The 21286-nt window shown below is 42.8% G+C and overlaps 1 protein-coding gene across 1 annotated transcript; it reads left to right on the forward strand.

Moving 5' to 3' along the window:
* Positions 1–2301: 2301 nt before the first annotated feature.
* On the forward strand, positions 2302–8093 carry Plk2 (polo like kinase 2). The gene is made up of 14 exons (XM_050152850.1): positions 2302–2698; positions 3266–3373; positions 3532–3648; positions 3842–3971; positions 4172–4259; positions 4674–4769; positions 4874–5072; positions 5164–5311; positions 5633–5730; positions 5992–6121; positions 6341–6581; positions 6696–6825; positions 7072–7182; positions 7312–8093. The coding sequence occupies exons 1-14, from the start codon at positions 2438–2440 to the stop codon at positions 7501–7503; spliced, it is 2049 nt and encodes a 682-aa protein (XP_050008807.1). The 5' UTR covers positions 2302–2437; the 3' UTR covers positions 7504–8093.
* Positions 8094–21286: the final 13193 nt, after the last annotated feature.

The raw sequence follows: 21286 nt of genomic DNA on the forward strand, positions 1-21286 counted from the left end.
AAAAAAAAAACCAAGATTTAACACTGTATGTTACAAATTGAAAATTTAAAGTCTTATCCTTCGGGTTCCTTCAGTCTTTTAATCATAAGACATGCACACACAGGTGAACACACACAAGGATTAGTGCCAAACTCAGCCTGGGAAAGGAGAGGCGCTCTCCTCCAAACCAGCAGGCTCATTCCATTGCTTTGCACAGGGCTGGAGAGCAAAGGTCATACCAAGTTTATGAACAAAGGTGGTGGGGGTGGGGGGTTGTGTAATTCTGCTATTCCACTTCCAGCCCCGCCTCTTATTCAAGCCTGGGATAATCCTGGGTTAAAGTCTACTGTCCCTTGTGGAAAACATGCCTGGGCTTGCAGTGACGGAAAGCATTGAAAGGGAAAGTGACAGGCCAGAGACTCTGCAGGGCTGAGGCAACTTCCTCTGTGCGTTGCTGTTAGAACAGGGGATGAGGTAAAATGCCTGTACCTGGTGATTGACACCCGAACTCCCAATGCTTGATAGTGGTCTGGAGGAAGACTTCCTGTTTCTAATTCTAAGTGTCACTGGGTCCTATACAAAATAACTACTAATGAACCAAGTTACCGGAGACAAAAGGATGGACATGTAGTTGACCTGACCTAACTTGATGGTTCTATGAAAAATTCATTGGTAATAGCACTTACATTGTCTAGGATTCAGTTTCCTCACCCTGTAGGGTGGGGAAGATGTAGACTAGACCACATCACTTCAATATGTCCACAGGAAACCAGAATACGTCACCATAAATATACCTCTGAGTCAGGATCATTTTGAGCCGAGTGAAAAAGTACTTAGCCACAGAAGCCCTGAAAATGGCATACTGCTCTTTTGTAAGAAAAGAAAAATGACATTTATTAAAAGAAATCTCAATTCCCAAAGGATGTTTCCTGCACCAGAAAAAAAAAATGACGATTTTTATCAGTGGAAAATAACAATCCTCACCCCTGTTCCTGATTGCCTTCTCGTTCTCCACACTCTTTCTGGCTTAAAATAGCATTCGAACCTCAATTCTAAGCCACCTCTAAAAGCACCCATTTCGCCGTGTATCTTCCATGTATTTGAATAATCGTTTGTTTCTGAGGTTAATCTGCCCTGCTTGAGGAACCACAAGTATCATTTAGAAAGGTAGGAAGAAATATTATTTTCCCTCTCGTAACACAGCAGTATTTTCCATTCAGCTTTGTATTAAGATGACATAGGCATTTCAATAGCTAGTAGCGTTTAATACAGCACATTAACAATACTGAACAATACTCCATGAGCGCCCGCAACATGGCCATCGGAACAAAAATGGGTCTGCCTCTGCGTTGTTAGAACTGAACAGTTAAATTCTGAGCGTATTGACAGCCAGTCAGTTCGCCCCCCCCCCCTTCACCCCACTGGGAGGGCTTGGATTGACTCTGCATACTAGGACAGTGACATCGCTTCTCTTAGTGAGCCATTTGATCCACGCAATTTGAATCACCCACTTGGAACAAGAAGTCATATGTGACTTCAATTGTAAAATCATAATTAGCAACGGGGCACACTTCTCAGCGCCACTGTCAAAGCCCATACTGTTGTTAACCACGGCCCACTCAGACCGTTAAATCGCTTTAATGAAAAATCCCACAGGATGGCGCTCTTGCTTTCCGATGATTAGATTGGCTGCGCACCAAACCTTCGCTGGGCTTCAGGCCCGGGTCCAAGGTTAAGGGCCTGACCTTTGACAGGGGGTCACTTATTAGGCGCTGGGAAGAGGCGGCAGGGGCTCAGATGCTTTCACACTACCGCAGGTCACCCCGATCTGCGACCAGGAGTGTGCTTCGTTCCTCAGCGGCTCTGACTCAGCCGGGTGCCCGGCTCCGCGCGCTCAGGCACTCAGCCGCCGGGTCCACGGAGCCCTAGACAGGCGTGAAGGAGCCCGCTGTGGCGGCGGTGGCTCCCAAGCGCTCCGAGGCTCGCTGGGTGACACCGGTGTCCCCGTCCGGGGTGGTCAGGAGGGCGGTGAGGGGGCGGTGCCAACCCTGCGACTCCCCCGATCATCATCCAGCATCCTTGCCCAACCAGAGACCCGACAGGGCGTCCACCCTTGGGTTTCTGTTTTCCACCTCCAAAGTCAGGGCGTGCAAAGAACCGGGGTCACTTCGCGCTCTGCCACCTCCAAGCCGGGTCGAAGCCACGCGGCCAACTCGTACCTATCCAAGGCTCTAGCTCCAAAGCCGGAGGGCGGGGCGTCCTCCTTGACGTCACGAGACCCCGCCCATCCCAGCCGGAGAATAAAAAGGTTCTCGGCTCGCTCTCGCTCGCACAAGCGGAGCTGGACAGCAGAATAGTCGGTCGGCTGAGGGACCAGGGACTTGAGAACCAGAGCTAGCCCGGACGCGTGTCCGTGCCTCGGAGGTGGCAGCAGGCAGTATCGGGTGGTCGGGCCACGATGGAACTCCTGCGGACTATCACCTACCAGCCCGCCGCTGGCACCAAGATGTGCGAGCAGGCGCTGGGCAAAGCTTGCGGCGGGGACTCGAAGAAGAAGCGCCCTCAGCAGCCCTCTGAAGACGGGCAGCCCCAGACCCAGGTGACCCAGGCGGCACCACACCACCATCATCACCACTCTCACTCGGGACCCGAGATCTCGCGGATTATTGTCGACCCCACGACGGGGAAGCGCTACTGCCGGGGCAAAGTGCTGGGCAAGGTGAGGAGCTGCCGGCCGGCGTCCGGCCCGCGGCCAGCGGCGGAGTGGGAGGGCGGGATGCCAGGGCAAGTAGAGCCGACGGGGACCCTGAGCTCGCGCTTCTCGTTCACCCAGATGTCTGCTCCCCCGCGCGACGTGGGTCCCTCACCTGGGCTTCTGTGCGCCCACAGCGCTGGGGATCGGCTTTGCATCCTCAGCCTAGGCTTTGCTCTTAAGTCCACGAAGGAGGGACTGAGAGCGTTCTAAGTTAGCCCCAGCTCTAGCCACCTGATCCCCTGGGAACTCGACTGTCAAATTTCTTCAGAGGCTATTTTCCACCTTTCCCCCTTCCACTCCCATCTCCGTAGAGCTCTTTGTAAAAAGGAGACTAGTAACTGCCCAGGTTTCCAGGAATGTATTTCCCTTCCCGAAGGGACCATTTTACACAAACCAAAATGCATCCCTCTGCCCACCCCCTTCTCTGTTCCCAATTTTTGCTTTTTCTTTCCATTTATGTATTCATTTATTTTAAACGTTGGCCCTCCATTTTCTTCGGCTCAAATCCATCTCGGCTTTGTTTCCTCTCAGGGTGGCTTTGCAAAGTGTTACGAAATGACAGATCTGACAAACAACAAAGTCTACGCTGCAAAAATTATTCCTCACAGCCGAGTAGCTAAACCTCATCAAAGGGAAAAGGTGTGTATGACTGTTGAGCAAAGTATTTTCTTTGTGTGCAGGGATGGCCCTTCCCTGTTAGAAAAATGTCTCCTGCATGTGTAAGCCCCGCCTTTCCAGAGACGATGGGAGGCTCATAAGCGTAAGCCTTATTTTGCTACTTATTTTTCTTTTCTTAGATTGACAAAGAAATCGAGCTTCACAGAATCCTGCATCATAAGCACGTAGTGCAGTTTTACCACTACTTTGAAGACAAAGAAAATATTTACATTCTCTTGGAATACTGCAGCAGACGGGTAAGGGCTAACTCCCAGGCGGTGCACTCTCCAACAGAAAGCTGATGTGGTGTTTGGAACACATTTTAGCTGGGGTTTTAGCCGGGACAGTTCATTCTCCCACCGTGTCAACTGGCACCACTAGTCTGGGCAAAGGGAAACCGGATTTGGCTGACAGTTTGACAAATTCTCTCCCCCCCCCTTCTCTTCCTAGTCCATGGCTCACATCTTGAAAGCAAGAAAGGTGTTGACAGAGCCAGAAGTCCGATACTACCTCAGGCAGATTGTGTCGGGACTCAAGTACCTTCACGAGCAAGAAATCCTGCACAGAGATCTCAAACTAGGTAAGCCCTCCACTGCAGAAGCTGGGGAAGCTGTGGGGGTGGGGGTGTTAGAGAGATGTCGGTTTTTCCCATCCTCCCCGAGTGTTCTTAATTGGGATCCAGTCTTTTGAATGGGTGACACTTTAGTGGAGGATGTTGGCCTCCAAGGAAGCTCCATTATTCCAAGGGAGTTCACAATTCATTTTTTTTCTGTCCCCTAGGGAACTTTTTTATTAACGAAGCCATGGAACTGAAGGTTGGCGACTTTGGTTTGGCAGCCAGACTGGAACCATTGGAACACAGAAGGAGGTAAGAGTCATGTCTTACCTGGGTTTCATGGAGACCAAATACACCTTTATTACCTCCGATTTGTTACTTCATAGAAAGTTCACACTAAAACCTGTAAACCATGGTAGTGTTGCTTAAACAAGTGTCCACTGTGGACACGGGTGACTTACACCTCGACACTGATTATTCAGATAGCAGATGTTTTATTTTGTCTGAAATATATAAACCATCTGGGTCTCAGTTGGTTAAAAACACTTGGTCCTACGAGCTGACCAAAACTGTACACTCATTAAAAACTTATCAAAGGAAACGTGATCAAATCAAAACACAGCATAAAACTTCAAGGTTTTATTTTCCATTGAGTCACCCCCAGAGAAATAAGTTTAATGAATGCAATGGTTCCTAATGAGATCTTGCTATCTTCTGTCTTTTCAGAACAATATGTGGTACCCCCAATTATCTCTCTCCTGAAGTCCTCAACAAACAAGGACATGGTTGTGAATCAGACATCTGGGCCTTGGGCTGTGTGATGTAAGTAAATGGCAGAGTGCCTAAAAAGCGAATTTGACCCGGTCATGAGGTTCAGAAAGAGTTCCTTTTAGACCGTTCCTGAAGATGTGTTTCTGTGTACCCAGGTACACGATGCTGCTAGGAAGGCCGCCATTCGAAACCACAAACCTGAAGGAAACGTACAGGTGCATAAGGGAAGCGAGGTATACGATGCCGTCTTCATTACTGGCCCCAGCTAAGCACTTAATAGCTAGCATGCTGTCCAAAAACCCAGAGGACCGCCCCAGCTTGGATGACATCATTCGGCATGACTTCTTCCTGCAGGTCAGTGCCCTCTCTGACCTCTCTTTGAAAAACGGCCTGCCGTTGCCCCGATGGTCGAAGAGGTTTCTGAAGTTCTCTTCTGATTCCGCAGGGCTTCACTCCGGACAGGCTTTCTTCTAGCTGCTGCCATACAGTGCCAGACTTCCACTTATCCAGCCCGGCCAAGAATTTCTTTAAGAAAGCCGCTGCTGCTCTTTTTGGTGGCAAGAAAGACAAAGCAAGATATAACGACACACACAGTAAGTGTTAAGACTCCTCTTCCCCTTCCTGTACCCATGATTACCCTTGAATTTGATGACCGGGCTGCGGCTTTACTACTGGCTGAATTTCACCCGTACATTTGCACCTTGCTGACTTGGACACTAGCAGCGTAATAAATATGCACCTAGGACTGACAGCTTTTGTTTGCTGAACACTGAAGTGTGCTGCGTGTCTAACTGCCGGTGATGGCAATGATGAAAAGCTGGTTTTGCTGTGGATGCCCAGAAGACACAGAGCTAGCTCTGTTCCATCCTCACTGGGGTAGATTAACATGTACCATTCTTTTCCTCAATTTACAGATAAAGTGTCCAAAGAAGATGAAGACATTTACAAGCTTAGGCACGATTTGAAAAAGACTTCGATAACCCAGCAACCCAGCAAACGCAGAACCGATGAGGTATGTTGGGCAAGAAGAACACAAGCGTGTAGACATTTTAGGTCATTCCCATTCTCGGGCCATCAGCATTTTGATGATGATTAGGGCTGAAGCCATGTTGCCATTCTTGAGACTGCAGTAAGCTTTGCTCTGGCCTTATGGGCCATTGCTTTCGGATAAGCTTTTCCAGTAATTAGCATAATCTCATTGTAACCTGAAGTTTCAAATATAAATAGACTTAGTTCCTTGACTCATCGTATGGTTCCTTCTTGTCCTTTGAAGGAGCTGCAGCCGCCTACCACTACAGTTGCCAGATCTGGAACCTCCGCAGTGGAAAACAAGCAGCAGATTGGGGATGCGATCCGGATGATAGTCAGAGGGACGCTTGGCAGCTGCAGCAGCAGCAGTGAATGTAAGCGGTTGAAACCAGAAATCCTAAGACTAGTCCTGTATGCTAAGTAACCATACAATTTAATAATCTAATTTAACACAGAAGCAAAATTATAGAATTGGAGAAAAGACACTGAGTAACCTTGATTTCTGTGTCTTTCGAATTAGTGTAGGGAAACACCAGGACCTGTGGTTTGGGGGTGTAAACAATGCCGTAATTTCCGTCTTTGTGACTTCCCAGGCCTTGAAGACAGCACCATGGGAAGTGTTGCAGACACAGTGGCAAGAGTCCTTCGGGGATGTCTAGAAAATATGCCGGAAGCAGACTGTATCCCCAAAGAGCAGCTGAGCGCGTCCTTTCAGTGGGTCACCAAATGGGTCGATTACTCCAACAAATACGGCTTTGGGTACCAGCTCTCGGACCACACTGTTGGAGTTCTTTTCAACAATGGCGCCCACATGAGCCTCCTTCCAGACAAAAAGTAAGCACCTCTGATTAATGCAGTCTGCCATGTCTCTGCTATCGCGCTAATGAAATCTGGAAACGGTGATTAATTGCTTCTCATTTTTCTCTTCTATCCTTCCCCGATTTTTAGAACGGTCCACTATTACGCAGAACTTGGCCAGTGTTCTGTTTTCCCGGCAACAGATGCCCCCGAACAATTCATTAGTCAAGTGACGGTGCTGAAATACTTCTCTCACTACATGGAGGAGAACCTCATGGATGTAAGTACCGCAGCTTTAGAGACAAGATACTGGACGCAGCCTAGAGTTGGTAGCATCTGCATCACTTTGAAGTGTGTTTAGTTCAGATTCTCATGTCTTATCTTAGATGCAATGAATCAGGGTCTCTGTGGAGCAGAGCCAGGAATCTGGAGGCCACTCCAAGGCTTCAGAGTTTGAGAGGCACTGAGTGATGCTCACATGGTACAAGTTTCATTGGCACTAACTGTCTCTCCTGACTTCTTACAGGGTGGCGATCTCCCTAGTGTTACTGATATTCGAAGACCGCGGCTCTACCTCCTTCAGTGGTTAAAGTCTGATAAAGCCTTAATGATGCTATTCAATGATGGCACATTTCAGGTAACTGAGCCTTTCGTGGAGGCGCATGTCCTAAAACCTAGGTCTACCTAGCTGATTTAATTTTTGGCAGAACTTTTATTCCTTCTTGAGTATTTAGCAAGTCCTAATGCCCGTGTTTATTTTTTAAAGGTGAATTTCTACCACGATCATACAAAAATAATCATCTGTAACCAAAATGAAGAATACCTGCTCACATACATCAATGAGGACAGGATATCTACAACCTTCAGACTGACGACGCTGTTGATGTCTGGCTGTTCGTTAGAACTAAAACATCGGATGGAATACGCCCTGAACATGCTCTTACAGAGGTGTAACTGAAAACCTTTTCGAGTGGACCCTATGGGACTCCTTTCCACTGTGAGATCAACAGGGAAGCCAGCGGCAGGACATAGAGCATGTCAGCAAAGATGGACAGGGGGTGGTACGAAGACAGATCCTCAGTGGCCTGCTGGACTGCTGGAACCAGGCCGGCGTAAGGTGTACAGTTGACTGTGGACAATCCAAGGGTGGAGGAGAAGGCAGTTTTCCTGAAGTACCTGTCGCTAAAAGGTTTATCGGACAATTTTGCAGAAAGATGCATTGACTCTTAAGTTCTCTGTGTGGAGAGTACTTTCAGCCGGAGGACTTGGAACTGTGAATATACTTCCTGAAGGGGAGGGAGAAGGGAGGGTGCTCCCTTGTTGTTTAAAGGCTACAATCAGAGCCACTTTTGGCTGCTTAACTGTGAACTATGGCCATATATAATTTTTTTTGGTTATTTTTGAATACACTTGTGGCTGGAAAAGTGCATTCCTTGTTAATAAACATTTTATTTATTACAGCCCCAAGAGCAGTATTTATTATGAAGATGTTCTTTTTTTTATGTTGACCATTTTGAACTCTTGGCAATAAAGAGTATGAAAAGAGAAGTTGTGGTCTCCTCTCCTTCCTCCTGCGCAACACTGCACCCAGGGCAGCCTTTGAGCATGGGTTCCCTGACATACCAACACACATCACAAACTAGGAAGGTATTCATAGTTCCTAGTGACACCTTCTGGAAAAGCACTCTTTATAATCATAGTTCCAACTATGGACTTTCTGCGAGGACCCAACTTGAGGAGAGTATGACAGGGCTATCACCTTTTACATTCCCCCCTCCCCTGCACCCTTCCTTCCTCCTGCTAAATCCCGAACCACTTTTTCTCTAAAGTAACACCCTCAAAAATCATTTAACTTAGAACCAAAAAGAAGAGTGGATCCTGTGCAAACAGACCTCTCATTACTAAGTGAGCAGGTTCAGGGGGTTTACCTTAATATGGACAGAACTATGCATTATAATACATGTGCCACTTAAATGTATTACTCAGCCTTAACTTGCCTAAACACTTCCAGTGCCGCTGGCAGTACTGGTTCATAAGCCAGGAGTCGGAAATGTTTTGTTAATAAGTCACGATTTTCTTCTGGTGCATGGGAGTTGAGAAGACACCTGTGAACCAAGCTATGGCTTGGGTCCATCTTTTAGCCTACTAGCTTATCAAAGAGGCAAATCGGATAAGGTTTTTCTTTCAGTAAAAGTTACAGAAAGAATCTGTTGATCCTGTTACTCTCTCAACATACGATGACCCACATATGATGCTCAGACATTTTGTTGCTGTTCAACTGTAGTCATGCTACAAAGGAAGACCATTTTTTTGGGGGGGGGTGTTCACTTTGTGATTCTATACGGGGGAGTATAGAAGTAGATTGTCATTAGATATTTATGTTTATCTGAAGTAGATTCTGCACCGCATCCGCTTCACTACTGAAAGCCAAAGATTGGGGACTTGCAATGGGTATCTCATGAATCCTTAATAGCCTTTTCCTGCCTTGAGTTTTCTATGTATCAAAATCTAATTTTTTGGTTAATGACTTAGAGAGCTGGCCGGACAAAGCTAAACAATAGATGTGTACATGTTGAATCTAATTTCAGGAGAAGAGAACAAGCAATAGTGTTAAACTAGTAAAAGAAAAATGTTCTAAAGAACTTGACAGTGGAACACCATGTGTTCCTCTCAGGTTTTTAGGGCAGACTTCTTCATTCTTGTATTTATTGAGCATCTGCTGTGTGACAAGGTGCAGGGCCTGGGCTCGAGTGCACGGACCCTAGGTCTCTTCTTGCCCTGCAGGAAGTCTCCGAATGGCAGAAACTGAGCATCCACCTCAATCTGATCAGTACCTTGATAGTACGCTGAAGGTGGGCACTGCGTCTTGTGATGACCCAGGACAGGAATCATAGGGAAGAGCTCTGAGTATGGCTGGGGGAGGGGGGGGGACTCAGAACAGACTCCAGAGAAGGAAAAGTCTTACGGAGAGTTCATAAGATGCTTCAGAAAGTCTAAAGTGCCAAATAGCTTTAAGTAAGGGAAATAAACCTATAAGTAGCCCAAGACTGAGAGAGCCCTCAGCAGAAGTGTGCATATGAACCATGGCATTTAGAGCTTGAAGAGACAGATAAAATACCCTGCATGCAAGCATTGAGGCTGCATCATGGACGCTGTGTATGGACTGACTGGGAGAATTTTAGCCCTGTTTTGGTTTTACTTTTTTTCTTTATTTTTTAGGTGCTAGCTCAAACCGGCTTAGAACCCAATATGAAACCTATCCAGCCCTGGAACTTCTAGTGATGCTCCTGCCTCAGCCTCACAAATGCTGGAATTACAAGTGTTTGTCACCAGGCCTGGCTGGCTGCAATTTCAAGCAGGAGAGTAATTGTATATTAGATCTACAACATTCATCCTGGCAGCATAGAAGGAATAGGCGAAGAACAAAATAAAGAGCAGGAGCCCAAACAGTGAAGAAATGAATATTGTGATCAGGGTGAGAAGGGACTGGAGACTTAGCAGAAGGAAGCAAGAGCTTAAGGTTTCCCCCTTGGGCGAGTGGGGGAGGGGACTTACTGTGCGTGCATTGGCAGAAATGGAAAGGGTCCTGGCAGTGGCAGTCTGGTGCCGAGAGATGGGTAGTTAGTTAAAGATTGTAAATCAGGTTCCTAAGGAGATACGGATGTGGTCCAGAAAGTACTTGGATAAAAGTGTCTGTTTCTTGAGAGGGATTTGGGAGTGACGAGGTGTAGGCTAATACCCTGGGAATGGAAGCACATGAGGGTTGCTTCTACAACCTAACATTTGTGTTTTAAAATGCAGTGGGCATCTCCATAAAACACAAGAGTGATGAGAAGTCATTGCCATGGAGGAAGAAGAAGAAGAACAACAACAACAACAACAACAAAAAAACCAAATAACTGTCACGGACACAAAGATTGCAAATTCCACCAAATAACCCCAAAATAGCATGTGCCTTTTGTGATAAAGCTTGGTAAGGCCATTACCGTCTCTTGGATGTCATTACTTGACATTTATGATGTATATATTTCAAGTTCCTCAACCCTCTCTGAATTATGTCTTAATGTATACTCAATGTCTGCTAAGCAGGAAGCATTCTCTAATAGCAAAGCTCAAAAGTCAGTTCTCTGCTTGTGGCTTTGAAACCTGTGATTTTCGTTAGAATGCTCTCTGAACATCGGCCTCTTCATTGGTCAACATTCAAGGCTCAGAAAGCCACTTGTACACCAAAAGGGCTCGATACATATTCCTACTCATTTTGTGCTGTTTCCCCTGCTGTTTTCCATAACCTGCAATGGCAGGAATCCCGACTACCTAGGATGTAAAGCAGATGACTCATGCCGGTTTCTTGTCTATCCAGTCTTCCTCCCCTGCTTCAGTTAGCACAGCAAAAATAACTGTACAGTGCTCCAGCCGAAGGAGTCTAATGGAGAGCGCTGGCTCGTATGTGCTGGGGCAGCTCCAGCATGTGCCAGGAGTTAGGGAGGCGACCGGAAGCCATTACTACCCCAACAGCTAGAGGGATCCAGAGAAAAGTGGGTTTGTTCATAACCATGGTCTCCTAGAACACACTAGAACCACGTTGCCATTGCCTACCAAGATTTTAAAATCACGGAAGAGATCAATGTAGATATTGCTGTGAAGGGCCTCATTATATATTTGGGTGGGAAATAAAGGCAATGAAATGTTCTGGAAGCTCTCCCCTCCCCCTCTTGCTCTCCAGTTGCCAAGTGACAATTTGAGAGGAAGCCAGGAGAGGAGCAACCTGAGTGATTCTTATACTCCAGAATGAAGGCGGGGCCAGCAAGGAATGCAAGTGAGACTCAGCAGGCAACTCGTGACCATTTTCCTTTCTTCCTCAGTTGTTCGCTTCCCGTTTTGTGCCATTTTCACTTTCTCTCTCCTGTGAAATCTCAAAGTGGCGTTGCTGTCCTGAGCTGTGGCATCATGCACAGGGCCTGCTCACGTCTGCGTCAGATGGAATCCTAGAGCTGAAAGAAGTGGACACACACTCATCCCTGTCTCAGAAGCTCTCTTGACAGCCACTAGCAGATGCAAAGTTAGTTTGCTCCAAAAGAGTCTCACTGAGGAAATCAACCATTCTTCAGGGTAGGCCCCATGCCCAGGAGTAGATGGGCAACAGAAAACATCTTCGTAGGTTCTTTGTCTCATAATGTTGAGGCATAATGTTAGCATTCGTTTTATTTTGTTTTTCCCCCCACCTGTAAGGAATCCTTTGCATACACAGTATGGCGCCTAGCAGGTTTTTATGGGATTCCAGAGTGTGTAAAGGTGTGTGTCTCTGGTATGTGTTTCTTGAGTTTTCCTTGGCTCTTTTTCTTGTTTGGTTGTTTTGTTATATTCCAATTTGCTTGTTTTTGATTTTATTGTATTATTATTACTTAGATGCCTGTTTGGTTTCTAAGAAGAGACAGAAAGGGTATGGAGCAGCATGGGATGTGAGGGGAGCAGGAACAGGCAAGAGTAGAGGGAGGGAATACTATAATTGGAATATATTTAAAAAAACTATTTTCAATAAAAAAGAAAAAAATGAACTATAGTAGTTTGTTACTAGGCAACAGAATGACAGGCAGTGAAAAATTTAAAAGGAGAACAAAATAGGGTAGGAACATTAAGACTGCATTTATTTTTACTTTAGGACTGTGTGACTTCCAATATCAGATCATTTTTATATTATAGAGATATCATTAACCTAGTGAAAATGTGTAACTAAATATAAATGGATGCATGTCTATGAGGTACCCAGAGAAATCAGTTATTGTTATTTTATGGCGATCCCATATATATAGGATGGTGAATACGGTTTTAAAGCTTGTAACAAACTTCTAAAAATCTAAGTCTGCAGGGTCCACCTTGCTGTTCCTTTTCTTGGAAGATATGCTAATCTTTATAAACCTGGACTCATGTTTCAGTCTAATATTTCTTTGTGCACCTTGTTGACTTTCATAATGGAATAAATTTAAATCAACACAACTTGATTGCTTTTGTGAACTCAAATTAGAACTTCCATATGAAGCTTTGGACTATAGTATCATGATTCATCAATATTCAGAGTTCAGCTCAATAGGACATATGGATTTTGCCTCTGGGATGAACCTGATAATACCTTGATATACAAAGCAAAATTGAATTATTGAGGTACAAGAGAAAATGGAAAAAATTACTGAGTTATCTCTGCCATGAAATACTGAATAACTAGATATTTTAAGCTAATCATGCAAGTAAGAACATTGTTCCCTTCCCAGCTAGGCCTATAACAATTTGATGTTTTGAGAAAAACAGGGCACAGGCTTAAATGAAACAAAATACACAGCACCTTTCTTTTGTACTCCTGTGGATCAATAGAAGCAGAATGACCTTTAAGGTTGAGATCATAACGTCCAACATGCTGTGAGAGGCCCACCAGGATATCAAATTGTTTGTGATGTGCACGATCCCACTAACAAAAAGACTCGAAACCAAGATTATGTGAGTTTTTGAGAGCTTTGGAATGAGGAAGGTGTTTAAATATTTCAAGAGCTGAAGAGAAAGGCAAAGTCCAGGCAAATGATGCAGCAGCTGGGAGACCAGTCAGATCATTAGCTAAGGACAGAGCTCCTGCCGCCCGGTGAATGTGTGAGCTCCAGGGCCCTGTGAAGTGGAGAGGAGATGGGTTTGGTGCCTTGGCTGGCTCTAGGACTCCAGGGTGACCTCACTAAACATGGAGATGGAAGGGAGGGCAGGAACACGCCATTGTAATCCTAAACACAGATCGAAAAGACAACAATAACTCTAAGCGTTGATAGTAAAATGTAGCTAACCAACAAGGGAACAATGTGTTTTTCAGTATGTATTCCCTTTTAATAAATTTATATTTTGGAGTTTAATTTTTAATGACCGTGTTTAGCAATTGAATGCATAATTTCTGAAACTTTACTGATCGGTTCTGATGAAATGGGTAGATAAGCTCTTGTACGGATCAAACTTAATAATGGCCTCTTTTATAGGCGGCAGTGGTATGTGAGCCTGGTCTTCCCTGAAACATGGCCCGGTTGGCTTTTACATACTTCCATCTTAAAAACTATACTTTCGGGATCATTTCTATAGTTTGTTACATACATCTATCTTTTAAAATAATGACAGACTAGAATACTTTAAAATTATTTTTTCTGTATAAACGTTGGTAAGTGCAAGCGGCACTCAGGGCTCGGAAGAGATTTTCTTGGCAGCCCTTTCTGCTGAGCAGCTCAGGTGTGGGACCTCCTCCACAAACCATGTCCTGAGCATAGCCTGTGGAGCACAGCATGAGCGCAGCACACGCCCACTCTGTGAGAGCCGAGTTTTCAGTCCGGATCTTAGCCAAGTGGGTCAGCAGTGACCAGAGTGAGTTTTCAAGTCAAAACTATAAAACCGCTACAGAAAGGCCAGGTTCAATAGATTGTTTATGGGAATTTTGAAGAAAGGAATTTTATATTTAGAAACAAATAGTTTAGTGGAAAATGTCCAGATGAATGCACACATATCAAAGATGTACTTTACAGTACACCTTTACTTCAGGGACCATTGCGTGCTTTGGGATATGTGAGGCTGGTTATTGATGAAATAGTCCAGAGTTCTTATAATGCCTGTATGTGGAAGGTAACTGTGCATCCCAGTTTACCTTGAAAAACTTAGCAACATCTGTTCCACTCAAGTCTATTCGTAGAAGATTATATATATATATATTATATATATATATTATATGTAATATATATATCATACATGTACACGCATATGCATGTTTCTAAAGAGTCTACGTGTGTATGTATCTTCAGAATCTTTAGAAACATCATCAGCCCTTTAAATTTTTAATGTAGCCAAGATGCATCCCATATGAACCACTCTACATGTTTCTGGACCTTTAGGCCTCAGTTTTTGGGCAAAAAAAGTCTAATTTTGTTTTTCATATGGTAAGTATCTATGACATTGTTTCATGGTTCATCAAGCACAGTAACAAAAAGTGGATTTAGTATACACAAACTTACATCTTAGGACACACCATGTCATGCTGTACTTCATGTGCTTACCATAATTACAGCTATTACAGCAAAAAATGATTGACAAAGACAATAAGGTAAAAAGACTTGCATTTGAGGAGAATACTATTTCACAAACTCCTAACCTTTTGAAGACTCTGCCCCATGATCAATTACTTGTCATTTTGGTTTGTTGGTACAGAATTGTATGAAGCAGAAATATTACTTCATCTTAGTTGCAAAGAGAGCAGATGGAAATGACAAATAGACTGTCCTCCTCAAAGAAAAGTGATCCCCTTCAGTTTAGGCGGACATAACTGGGAAAATAATTTGAGGCGAAATGGAGAATTAGATGAACTAGAAATATGCTTTAAGAATAGAACCCCTTGACTTAAATGTGATTCAATGTGATTATTGTGGGGGCGGGGGTGAAACTCACTGGAGATAAGCATTTAAATTTAGCCACAGGAGTTTCTTTTGACCACATTAGTTGAAATATCGTTGCTAACTAAACATACCAGGGTGTCGTAATTGTTTACCTAGAAAGGGAAGTGATAAAATGGTCTTAGTCTGAGTTCCTAGAAACATCAAAAGGGTTTCACCTTGGACACACAGTGATTGAGCGATTCCTTTAGAGTCGCATTTGGATTGATATATTTTATGAGCCTAGCTAAAAGTTATAAGTATTAACTGCCCTGTGTGACTCCGCAGCAGCTGGCACATCTGAGTGGTGTAGCATAATTTATCAGATAACAAGTTTAAATATTTGCCACGAGGGCTTCTCAGATCCAAGGGGCCTTTCCCTGAGCGCTTGCTCTAGCACAGCAATGTTTTGTTTCTTGCAGTTCCATTTTTATTTTGTTGATGAAAAGAAAAACATGAGTTACAACGTTGAAAAACAAGACCTTTGTTACATGCTTTTGAAGTTTTCCAACAGTTAATTAAAAAAAAAAGTTTTCAAAACCTTTTGGCTATATCAGCTTTTTCATTGAACACCCAAAATTCTATCATGTACAAAATACCATACTATAGGTTGCATCATATAGTTTCCAAATTCTTTGAAGAAGGTAAAAATGAGTTCTTATTTTCATGGTATTAATTAGCTCAGCATCAAATGACTAAGTTAACTTCTTATTTCATATTACCACTTGGTCTAGGAGATGCCCCAGTGTTTAAAGGCTCTTTGCTGATCTTCCAAAGGATCTAAGTTCAGTTCCTAGTGCTCAGGACTAGTGGCTCACAACTATCTGTAACTCAGTTCCAAAGAATGCAAAACCATCTCCTGGCCTCTGCAGGCACCCACACTCATGTGACATACAAATTCAGCCCCCCCCCACGATCCTTAATATACCATTATTTCAGGGACTAAAAAGGTTTTTTCAGTAAAGAATTGAAAAGCATTGTCTTATTTTCAGCAGCACTGGCTGTGTGAGAAATTCTTTGAGCAGCACTGCTGCCCCAGTGCTAAGCCTGGGGTGAAAGCACACCACGCATGTGCAGACGCAAGCTCATTTTGACAGGAAGCAACTGTGAGGCTGCAGAGTGGAGGGAATCTCAATCCACGGCTGTGTTCTGGTCTACTGGCTTCATTGAAATCATCGTGGGTGATTCTAAAACATCATGTGCTTGTCTGAAATAGGTAAAAGATGGGCTAAAGGAAAGATTCCTGGAAAGTTTAGGGAAGACTTTGACTCACCTTCAGGAAAGAAAAGCAACAGAAAGAGTGCATGAGTGAACGAGGGAGCCAAGCATAGGGTGGGCGTTAGGCGGAGACATGGGCGTCCTTTACACTCCCGCTGAGCCAGGATTTCATGTTTGACGAAGCAGACAAAATACTTAAAGGTACGGTTTTCTTCCTTTCCTGGTCCCTCTTTGAATTCAACACCAGCAGCGAGGCATAAGGAAAACACTTTGGCAGGTGTTTATAGGGCAAATATGATTTCTTTGAACACCTTTGCCAGTCAGGATATTGACTCATTTGCTTGCTATGAAGAAGATAGAAAACAAATGATTCTAATTAGTTTTAGAAAAATGCACTTTCCACAAAATAGTTAGCGATGTGTACAATCACCCACAAAAGAAAGGGTATTTGAGAATTTTGGGTTCTGTTAGAAACATGCTTCCCTATCATTTCAAGGTCAAAGTCCCTAACCAAGGGTGCCTGCGAGGAAAATGTTTTGTTGGTTCAGCTGCTCTTGACGGTTCAGTCCAGTATGAAAGTTTGCACTTCTTATCTTAAAATTTTCTCTCAAGAATTAGCACACCATATCAAATCTACAAGTCATAGCTGTCTCCGTGGCTTAATGTTTCATCCGCAGTAACGGGCTTGTCTAAGTAGACTCATCCGTTTGGAAGACTTTAAGCTGTCTGGCTGCTGTACCTTAAGGCTCTTTCTGAGAGATTTCATACCCCTGAGTTCCCCTGAGTGGGAGGCCTTCCAACCTGACTAATAAAGACTGTCACTAAGATTGACAGTCCCCAGGCCCAGCAATGCTTCTACGCCACTGTCATGTTATGTAGTGAAGTCATACTGTTGGTATCAGAGCAAAGCCTGCTTTATCATTTGGTGCTTTTTTTTTATGAGCTAGTGTCTGAAGAACAAACTGTTACCTAAATGGGCCAACATAGCTATGTTTGTATCCCAAACCAGTAAAATAAAATCTAAGGTATAGAGATTAAAAAAGGGGGGGATCTGCAATCCCAAGCTGTTAGCTGGGAAAGTCTATTTCCTCTTGGTGCTTAGAGTGGAAAAAAAGACAGTAATATTTATATAATATTTATAGTTGGCACCCTGTGGCAAGCATCCTTGATGAAACTTTAATTTCAGTGAAAACATCATATTTAAAATCATATAACATAACTCTCATGTTCCTTAGAAGGGCCCTTTCACAACACTTCAGAAATATTATTAGTTCATTGGCTTTGGTTTTGGTGGTGGAGGGCAGGTACTGCCCGCCACATGATCATGACTCAATCGAACGGTTTGCTCGCCATTGATGAGTGATTGCTTAACCTGAAGAGCATAAACAAAAATTCATTTCTGTTCCCTTCCCTCTGAAACTGTTGGAAGGGGCATCAAGGTTAATTCATTGAGACAAGTAAGATTTGAGGATGAAATCTTCCACCGACTCAGGTGTTCGTTCTTTGTAGAAACAGTTACAGCTGAAGCAGCAGAAAGGGCTATCTATGGCCAGACAGCTGGGGACGTAGTCCTCCATTTGCCTTTGTTCCTCATGAGCTGTCATGACTTAGACCAGGTCCTCCTCTGAGTCTGTGTTACTCCTCATTTACAAATGAAGACAATGACTTAACCCTACATGGGGCTATTTTGAGGATCCTATGTCACAAGATTTAATGTTTTTCTTTTTTCTCTTTTCTTTTTCTGAGACTGGATTTCACTGTCTCTGAAAATGGCCTAGAACTCGCTCTATGGCACAGATGGTCGATGAATTCATTGTAGTCATTCCTGAGTGACCACAGCCTGAATGCTGGGATTGCATACATGAGCCTGTGTTTAGCTCTTGCAATATTTTGGGGGAATGCAAAATGCAAAAGTGTTTTACCAGAGTGGGATAGGATTATAATCAGTGTTGTCAATGCAAAGGGCAAAGCTTTTGTGGAGGAACCTAGAGGTGTCCTGGTGGTAGGAATGGCATTGGAAGCAGACAGCAAAAATGAAGACCAAGTGAAAAAAATAGCTTCAATGTTCATTTTCATAATCTCTTTGATTTGTTATTGCAAAATCTTCAGCTTGTAGTGAAATTCTCTCCTCCCACTTGTTTGGGAGTCTGCAGGGATTCATGTTGGCATTCTGATGTAGGTTCTAGATGGGATGGGGGGAAGACTTCTTCCCATGGGCAATTTACACCCTAAGCAGGAGCTGTGTTTGAAGTTTTGTTGCAACAAATTGATCAAATGGTTTACCATATTTAATGCTGTTTGATCGTTCCTACAAACCAGTGCCTTTCATTTTTCTCTGATCTTGTATTGTTCATATAGTGTCAAACATCTCAATTTAGCTTCTGTTTTCCCTGCCATTACCAGATTATCTACAATATACGAATTTTTTTTAGCACAAGTCTTAATATTTTTATTCAAAAGTTTTAGGAATCAAATGAGATTAATCACACAAGCACAAGAGATATAATGAGAACTAAGCAGTAGAACGAATCAAAATGTTCTGAAATACACAGAGTGCTCTGTGAATAATGATGAGGTGGGCGGGGAAGGTGCAGCATCAGCATCAATAGCCTGGCTTTATCTCTCCAAATAGCATCGCTAATAAACGACGAGTATCACAGGAGATAGAGCTCGATGCTCAGTTTAGGTTTGATGTACCATCTCTTACTCCTGCCCCCAGCTGCATGTCTACAGAGGTGAATGGTCAGAATGGGGATCTAAGCAGCTCAATTAGCATAAAGAAGAAAGTTATTTTTTATCTTCTTAATTATATATGCTGTGCCTTCTCAAGGGTAAATATATTACATTTTGAAAAAAGGAACTTGCAAAATTAAATTTTAACTTTCCAAATAGACAGTTTGAAGCATTAAATTCAGTTTGTACTATATGCCTTGGTGGTGGAAGCTTTGGATTAAAGAAATGAACCTTGGGTAATGAAAATTACCCCAGAGGATTTTCATTGCACCAACATTCTTTTATTCATAAGTAATTTATGTCAAAACTTATTTTCATGTATACCCATGAATATGCTAATATAAATTTTGCTTTTATCCACAAGAAATTGTAGATCTTATAGGCAAAACCAGCTCATATTACAATGCAGACGCTGACCCAGTGCCTTTCTGAGGGTTTTCTTAAGCACACACAAGGCTGCAAAAACTCAATTCAGCTTGTTGCACACGTTTTTCCTTAGGTCACCTGAAACCATTGAATAATATTTACTGATATACGGTCTCAATATATATTAAGTAAGTCTCACTTTTTCCTGAATAGTAGCTCTAGCGACTCAAGACAAGGAGTCATTATTCCAAACTGTCTATACCATTGAGAGAGAATTCTATAGAGAAGAAACAAAATCACATTTTATTTATATTTAGTCTGCTAAAATTTAGAGGTGTCTTCAAAGAAAGCAGATTGAATTTGGAGCATAATTCTGGAAAACCAAGGATTGCAAAATTTGCCAATGTAATAGAGAATTCTTTTTAATAAGAAAAGCAACAGAAAGAGTGCTTTATGCCACTGAAAGCAAGTCAGGTTCTTGCATACACATATGCTTAAGTTATTGTATTAATATTTTAGGCTGATAATTAAACATTAGGCTCAAAGTTCACTATTAATTAAATAAAATTATCTTTAAATATTAAACCCCAAGAGGCTACAGCGTTTCTGCTTTGCTGAGTCAGCAGGCAGTTGTGCAAGTTCGCAAAGATTTGAGAAAGTACAGTGGGGCCAAGAGGCGCTGTCTCGTGTTTGTGCTGGTTTTAATCAGAAATAATGAAATGTGCTTAGACCAGCTGAGTCAGAGCGCACACCTTGTTCTAAAGTGAGTGTTTACCATCTCCGTGATTAACAACCCAGATACCTTTTTCTTACCAAACCACTGTTGTTCATCTTTGCTTATCCCTTTTCATCCTTTTCAATGCATTAATTATGGTGTTCCCTTTGGAGGATGCTACCTGGTGTGTGTGTGTGTGTGTGTGTCTGTGTGTCTATGACTTGTTTGAAGGGCAATCATGTTATCTCAGAAGACAAATTTAATCTATTAATTTAATCTATGTATACTACTATAAAAGTATTTATAGATTTGAATTAATACTACAATATAAGCAATTTTGTATGACTTTTAGAAGATAATCCCTAACCTTATGCAGAGACAGCCACTTCCAGACACAATCCCTTGAGTGTCCTGATAGGATGCTTGAAAACACTCCTCCACTTTTTAGACATCTTTACCTTGCACAACATAGCAGAACATTGCTGGAAACTCAGTGCCGGGTCACTTCTGCATTTTCTTGTTGGTTTCTGGATAGAACTATGTCAGAATGGTTATTTTCCTTAGTAAAAACTAAATGTGAATTGGGTTCTTCTCAAAGCTGGTTTTTGCATACTAGGCAATTTAATTCATACTTGGCTTCCTGTTTACAATATTTGTAGATGCTCATTCTTTTTTTTTTTCCTGGACTGTTTCCCAAATTACCAGCTTTTGTTTTACTAAAGTACTAATGTTTAAAATTTATTTATTTATTTATTTATTTATTTATTTATTTATTTATTTATTCAGTCATTCATTTATTTTGACAGAAAGAGAGAGGTTGTGTGTGTGTGTGTGTTTGAGAGAGAGAGAGAGAGAGAGAGAGAGAGAGAGAGAGAGAGAGAGAGAGAGAGAGAGAGAGAGAGAGAGACTTGTAGTGGTCAGCAGGGAATATGTTTATGATAACCACATTTTATAAAATTTACGAAGTATTTTAATTTCAAATAATTCTTTCTAACTCTGCTTCCCCTGCGTTAGGCATCCCTTTTTACAAGGTAGTGCTGGGATGGGTCGTATTTGGTTCTTTAGGCATTGGAAGCTGGAGGGTGCATCATTACGAAGAGTTTTCTAGATGCTCATATGAATATGTATGGAAACTACTTTGAATTTTTTTAACACATCCTCTCAACGTGTGCCTCATTATGACCCTCATATATCCTCTTTCTCTTCTTAAATATATCAAAATATTTGAAAGATATTTGACAAAGTTATCTCATCCTTCAGCAATTGTTGAA

This window comes from Alexandromys fortis, unplaced genomic scaffold (assembly GCF_014885135.2).
Source record: "Alexandromys fortis isolate MF-2015 unplaced genomic scaffold, M_Fortis_MF-2015_v1.1 scaffold_73, whole genome shotgun sequence".
NCBI classification, from domain to species: Eukaryota; Metazoa; Chordata; class Mammalia; order Rodentia; family Cricetidae; genus Alexandromys; species Alexandromys fortis.

What these genes read in the sequence shown, in the direction of transcription:
- Plk2 (XM_050152850.1), top strand. Translation starts at nt 2,438, where the DNA reads ATGGAACTCCTGCGGACTATCACCTACCAGCCCGCCGCTGGCACCAAG. An exon ending in GGCATGACTTCTTCCTGCAG is followed by an intron (nt 5,073 to 5,163) that starts GTCAGTGCCCTC and finishes CTGATTCCGCAG; the next exon opens with GGCTTCACTCCGGACAGGCT. An exon ending in TGGAGGAGAACCTCATGGAT is followed by an intron (nt 6,826 to 7,071) that starts GTAAGTACCGCA and finishes GACTTCTTACAG; the next exon opens with GGTGGCGATCTCCCTAGTGT.